The sequence below is a fragment of the Leptosomus discolor genome, chromosome 11 (assembly GCF_034619465.1).
Source record: "Leptosomus discolor isolate bLepDis1 chromosome 11, bLepDis1.hap2, whole genome shotgun sequence".
NCBI lineage: Eukaryota > Metazoa > Chordata > Aves > Leptosomiformes > Leptosomidae > Leptosomus > Leptosomus discolor.
In genome coordinates this window covers 24296449-24303551 of record NC_141401.1, presented here as the reverse complement: position 1 = coordinate 24303551, position 7103 = coordinate 24296449, and the positions used below count along the sequence as shown (strand labels likewise).

Below are 7103 nucleotides of genomic sequence, written 5' to 3'. Positions count from 1 at the left end.
AGGGAATCACTGATACCGGACTCAAACTACCAGGCAGACCTATAGAAAATGCCAAGAATCTCACCTGACAGCCAGAAACTCAGGTCTGTGCTGTCGATACACCCAGTGAGGTTTCTACCAGCATGTGCTGGGTGCTGGCAGCAACCAGCATAAACGCTGCCCCTTAAAGATCCACTTAGTGGGCACAGACACACTTGCTCAGTCTCACACTAGTCATTTCTTTAGGGACAGCTAGGATTCCCCAGCTGAAATGCTCATCCTGTGGGTGAAAGATTGGCACACTGATCTCAAAAAAGAAAAGATTAAGGTAAGGTAAAGTTTGAAACTATGAATTGTTAATCCAGGGGTGCGGGAGCTGCATGAGGACACTGGCACGATCAATGTGATCTAACAAGTGAACCTTTATTTCCGTGTTTTTCAGTGCAATATATAACCCTCGACTACACCAAATAAATACTGATTGGCTTCATCGCAAATAATCGGCCCATAGTCCAACCCGACTGGCCATATTGCGAGTCATGTTCAAGTCACGTTCACAGATGTTCACACCCATCTTCTTCAGGAATTAAAACTGCGTCATTAATGGCGTCTGTCTCTTCTTCTGCACCTGCAAGATGTTGATGCCCTCTGCACCGGAAGTTGTTTATGCTTTCCGCAGTTCCGGTACGTCCCAGCCCAGGATCTCTGAAAAGGTTGGATTGTTCACATGTCCCTTATTTTGTAAATATCCTTCCACATATCCCCCTTCTTTTTTTTGAACAATCCAGACTTGTTTTACAGCCCGCTCGACCATTGAGCTTATGTACCGTAGGATACAAGGTAGCATCAGCAGTACAATTAATATCATGATAACAATAAGGATACCATACTTTACCCAGTGTAGTAACCATTCACTTATACCCCAAGAACTCAACCATGTGTCCAACGGAGAACGATCAATGCCAATCTTTTCGATATTCTTTTGCAGATTTTGTATGTGCTTGTGAATTGATTGAGAATGATCAGAAAGATTCATGCAACACAGTCCCTCAAATTCTTTGCACCCGTGACCTAATGCCAATAACAAGAAATCTATGGCCACTCTATTCTGTAATACTGCATGTCTAACACTATCTACATCTTCCAGCAATTCTGTTAGTATGCTTGAGGTCAGATTAATTTGCTTAGCAGTCCAGCATGCTAAATGCGATAGTTCTCGCAAGGCATTGCCTCCAGCAGCTCCTGGCAAAAATAATGATAAAGCAATTCTAGAAGCCCTTCCCAAAAGCTGCACGTTATCGTTACAATCAGGCGTCAGCTGTGATAAGTCTCTCTTTAAGCGATTACGACTTCTAAGCTGTAGTATAGAAGGTGCAAAAAGTGTCAGTTTACCAAGATAACATGGTCCCCCAATTACTTTTTTCGGAATCCCTTGCCACGCTCTATCTCTGCAAATTAAAAAGATACCCTCCGGTAATGCCTTAGCACTACCATTGTTCCAAATACTCACTTCGTTGCCTAGTGTTTCCCATCCAACTGCTCCATCACAGTAACCATTTTTGCTCCTGTAATCATACCATGGGGAAGGACTGGTTACGTTCGTCCATCCAGTCCAATCAAATTTTTTGTGCACATCACCTCCTATAACCATTCTACCTGCAAAGCCAAAGCAAGAAGTATTGCCATAGCTAGAACCTACCAAATCTAATTCCTGCGGATCCCGCGGTAATGTTTTGTTGAGATGTTGAATGATCAATGCCGTTGCCAACCCCGTCATATTTTTACCTCCTTTTTTACAATTAGGCAGAACCTGGGTTTGTTTGAATATCGCAAAGCATGTGCGATTGACAACACTTTCGATTAAGATGGAACTATTTGAGACAAACCCGGTCCAATCTCGCGGATTGAAATATGGAACTCCAACCAAGCATGTTCGAAAAGGATCAGAAGGAGTGGCCATAGATAGACAAAAGGCATTGTTCCCTGTTTCATTGGCCCATGTTACCCACATATTCTGTCGGATGTCAATTCTATGCAGAGCAGTTGTCATCATCAATAGACTGCAGGCTATCACTGTTTGTCTACACATCCTTGTTTGTGTCCGGTATATATGGCCTCACCCACTTTGCTGGAACCCACAGTGGTCCATTACCTGTAAGTAAGCACATATATCCCCTACCCATTACTTTTAATTCTGCTGGTCCTTCCCATTTTCCTGTTTTTAAATCCTTATAGAGCACTAGGCCTCGTGTTTCTTCCTTCCAGAATGAACCCATTCCTCTGCCGTGCATTAACATAGGTGGCTCCTCACTGTTCCCTGCTAAACGTAAAAAATTCAAAACATACAATGCTTTCATTAATCGATCATTAGGTGACCAACCCTGGGTTCCTCCTTTTTGCTTTAACAACATCGCTTTTAGTGTCTGGTGAGAGCGTTCAACAGTTGCCTGACCGGTAGGAGAGTGAGGTATACCTGTACGATGGTTAATACCCCAAAGATTGCAAAAGCGTGCAAAGCGAAGTGAAGCATAAGCAGGTGCATTATCTGTCTTAATTTCAAGTGGAATACCTAAAACTGCGAAGCATGCATAAAGATGTCGCTCAACATGTTGTGTGGTTTCTCCAGTCTGTGCAGTAGCCCAAATTGCCATAGAGTAAGTATCTATACAAACATGCACATATTTCGAACATCCAAATTCTGCAATATGAGTTACATCCATTTGCCATAGCTGAAGCGCATGCAATCCTCGTGGGTTGACACCTTGACCCAGACCAAAGCCTAATTTCTGACATGAAGCACAGGATTTAACTATACCTTGTGCATCTGCTAAAGGAATATGGAATTGTTTGTGAAGCACTTTAGCTGACTGATGGAAAAAATCATGAGACATGCGAGCTTGTTGAAATGCATCTACAGGTGGTCCTGCCCATACAGGCGCTACTAACTGATCAGCACGGTTATTTCCTACTGCCTAACCTTCATTAACTAGATGACTATGAATATGCATGATAAAGTAAGGATCAGAACGCATGTTCAATAAATGCAGTAACTGACTTAACAATTTGCCTAAAATTGGATTAGATACTGTTTTTAACATAGCTCTCTCTAAACGACGCACTATACCTACTACATACAATGAATCAGAAACAATATTAATAGGTTGTTGCGTCCAGTTTGAAAATGTCCATACCACCACTTGTAGTTCAAGAGTCTGTAGTGAATCATTTGAGTCTCCTTGGATGATGTGTTCCTCCCAGGTACCTGTAGGTGATTGCCATGTACTGACAGCCTTTTTTGATTTTCGTCCTGCATCGGTGAATATTGTAAGTCCTTCCACTGGAATCTCAGATAATTTTGGAGTTGAAACAAAATCTTGGTTAGTTAAAAATGTTAACATTTTGTGAGCAGGAAATTGATTAGTTAATTGGCCTGAAAAGTCACATAATGATGTTTGTAATTCCATAGAATGTCGTAAATTCCAATCAAGCCAGACAGATGCAGCTGGTAACACTATTATTTCTGGATCTTTCCCTGAAATCTCTAGTAGTCGTGATCGTCCTTTCATAATCAGAAGAGCAAGTAACTCAATTCTTGTTACAACAGTTTTATGTAATTGCCTAGGTAAGAAAAGCCATTCCAAAATTGATAAAGGGTCAGTTTTTGATTTGTCCCATTGCATAATAAGAGCAAGTGGATATTTTCTGTTTTGACTAGAATTAACAACCATTAACATAATTGGTTTGTTCTTTACAAATCTTGATCCATAATGAGATGTTAATTTTGCTGAAATTGTTTGTAATGCAGTTTTTTGAGATGGGCCGATTTCTCTAAACTCATTTGCATGATTGCTCGTTCCCAACAGTTGAATCAGAGGGCTTAAATCATCATTAGTAATTCCACAAATATTTCGTACCCACTGGATGTCACCAACCAAACTTTGTACATCTGACAATGTTTTAATGTCTGTTTTCAATTCAATTTTCTGTGGCCTTATTTGGGATTCAGTTATAATTCATCCTAAATAGTACCATGGAGCTTTTTCTTGAATTTTTTCTGGAGCAATTTTCAATCCTTTTTGTCCTAATTGGGCGATGAGTTCAAATATGAGCATTTTTGTGTCCAGGTGTTCCCCAGCAATTACTATATCATCCATATAATGATATATCAAGTACTGTGGATACTTATTCCGAATCGGTTCTAGCGCCCAGGCCACAAACATTTGACACATTGTAGGTGAATTTTTCATGCCTTGCGGCAGCACAATCCAATCATATCTTTTTGCTGGTTCAGCTCTATTCATAGAGGGTACTGTAAAGGCAAAACTTTCCACATCATCTGGATGTAAAGGTATTGTGAAAAAACAATCTTTTAAATCTATTACCAGTAAATTCCATTTTTCTGAAATCATGGATGGCGATGGTAAGCCTGGTTGTAAGGCTCCCATATCCTCCATTACTGCATTTATAGCTCGTAAGTCATGTAGCAATCTCCACTTTCCATTTTTCTTTGGTATTGTAAAAATTGGAGTGTTTCATGGACTTACTGACTGCACAATATGGCCTGCACACAATTGTTCTTGTACTAATTCCGAAATTTTGAGCAGCTTTTCACAGGTGAGCGGCCACTGATCAATCCACACTGGTGTGTTTGTTTTCCAATGTATCTTGAGGATAGGCTGCTCCCCAGTGGCCGCAACTAAAAAGGGTGAGTCACAATTTGTGCTTTCATTTGGCTTAGTAGGTCTCTACCTACCAGTGCAATTGATGTATTCATGACATAGGGCCTAGTAGATACCTGCGCCCCGTCTGGAAATGTGAATAAAATTACTTCTTTGCTAATTCTAGTGGATTGTGTCCCTCCAATACCAAACACACCCAATTGAGAGCTAAGAGTTGGCCAAGTAGTGAGCCAATTGTGTGCAGCTATGATTGTAACATCAGCGCCAGGATCAATTAACATTTTTCTAGTTATTTTAAGTCCATCTGGTCCTGTCATCATTACCATCATTTCAGGTTTTGTCCATTTTAGATCCAAAGCAAAGTATATGTCTGGTTGACCAGTAGAGCCGAACCCTCCATTGTTACGTTCGATGTCATTGGATGAAGGTACACAGGCATGGAAAGGCACTAGTTGAGCAATTTTGCTACCTTTTGGAATAAGAACAGGTGGAGTTAATGTATATACAATGATTTTAATTATCCCTGTGTAGTCTGCGTCAATAACTCCTGGTAATACAAAAATACCTTGATGTAATGTGGATGACCTGCCAATTAATAATGCTGATAGTCCCTTTCCTAATGGTCCCTTTAAATTTGTGTCTATTAAGGCTACTTCAGTATTGAAAAGTGTTGAATCTATTGCGGTTTCCAGATCCACTCCGGCACTTCCTGAGGTGGCAGCACGGAGGGAACTGATTCCGGATTTGATTTTTGAGTCAGAATTGGAGTGTGTGCAGGTAATAATCCCTGATTTACTGTCATCGCGCGAGGGAATAACGTGCTCGATTTCCAGTTTCCCTGCCTACGGCAGTCACGAGTGTGGTGATTATCCTTTTTGCAATTTACACACCATTTTTTACCAGCGTGTTGAGTGTGCTGTTTACATTGGCTCGCAAGGTGACCCATTTTTCCACAATTGAAACATTTCTTTTGCTTACTTCCTGCCATTCTATTAAAGAAGGGTCGAATTGCACTGTTTACCGCAGCAGCAAGCACAGATGCAGTACCAGTAGTGCGTTCTACAACTTCCAGCATATCCGCTACTTGAGCATCTCTAGGTAGTGTACTTAAAACTTTTTGTTCTGTCATTAGCATTTTCAAAAGCAAAAATTTTAAATACCTTTTCCTTCATTGCCTCATCTAAATCTGGATGACTTTTAATAACCTGATGTAAACGGTCAATGAAAGAAGAAAAGGTTTCTTGTGGATTCTGCTTAATATTGGCAAAGGAATATACTTTTCCTGGTTCCCTGATTGAAATCATTGCTTGGTAAGCTAACTGCTGTGATAATTGTAATACCTCTCCTAAGAAACGTTGTTGTAAAGCTGCGTTTGCAAAAGGACCTTGCCCTGTTAACATTTGTGCTTGTTCCCCATACAATGGATCCCCTTGCTGCCTTGGTCATGCAGCCTCCTGGTCACAGAGTTGTTGCCAGGCCTTGGAGAACATAAGCTGTTGAGAAGGGGACAAAAGAATGTTAGCAATCTGTTGTGAATCAAGTGGTAACAAAACATCTGCTGTAAAAATAAATTGTAATAATTGCTGAGTATAACTAGATTGAAGCCCATATTGTGATACTGCTAAACGTGCTTTTTCAAAGATTTTCCAATCAAATGGTTCCCATTTTCTACCTCCTGCTTGATCTGTAACAATAGGAAAGGCAGACGGAAGAAAATTTCCTTCAATTAAAGCATCACGAATAACTCCTTTCCATCTTCGTCCTGGTTCTTGTTCATTTAATAACGTATTTGAAAATGAAGTAGTTGGCACAGGCATTTGTGACAAAGGCACTGGTGGTGACGATGGTACAGCAAAAGAATTATTTTGAATAATAGTGTCTGGAGACTCTTGTGGATGTTTTTTATTATCATCTTCTCTAGTGTTCAATTCCGATAGCTTGTTCACGACTTGCCGCAAAAGCTCATCAAACAGCTCTTTTTTTTCTCTTTCGTTTTCCGGAAGAGAAAACTCCTCCTGTTGGCGAGAGGGGCGGGATTCTGGGTGGGATTCTGGGCGGGATTCTGGGTGGGTCGCTGTGACGCGGGGATAAGGGCGGGATTCTGGGCAGGTCACTGTGACGCAGGGGTAAGGGCGGGATTCTGGGCGGGTCGCTGTGACGTCGCTATAAGGGCGGGATTCTGGGTGGGTCGTTGTGTCGTCAGGATAGGGGTGGGATTCGGGTGGGTCTGCTGGCTTGCGTACTTCCCCTTTTCTTTGCCCACGCCCCCTTGTAGTTCTTCCGCGTTCTCTTCTGAGTCCCTTCTTTTGGCTTAAGTCTGAGAACATTAATGCTCAAAAGAAACCTAAGCTCACTCACTTTCCACATCAAGGACTGTTTTCCACTTCATAAAATCTTGCCTTTATTTTTCCCTCACCAGTCCTGCCATAAACCCCTTTTCCATTT

General features: G+C 41.3%; 1 protein-coding gene across 1 annotated transcript; it reads right to left on the bottom strand.

The window, feature by feature from the left end:
* Positions 1-643: 643 nt before the first annotated feature.
* On the bottom strand, positions 644-2029 carry LOC147414727 (uncharacterized). Its single transcript, XM_086471349.1, has one exon. It carries the CDS (start codon positions 2027-2029, stop codon positions 644-646), a length of 1386 nt encoding a protein of 461 aa, XP_086327475.1.
* Between the last annotated feature and the right edge of the window lie 5074 nt (positions 2030-7103).

Coding starts and splice junctions, on each gene's coding strand:
- LOC147414727 (XM_086471349.1), bottom strand. CDS start 2,029: ATGACAACTGCTCTGCATAGAATTGACATCCGACAGAATATGTGGGTA.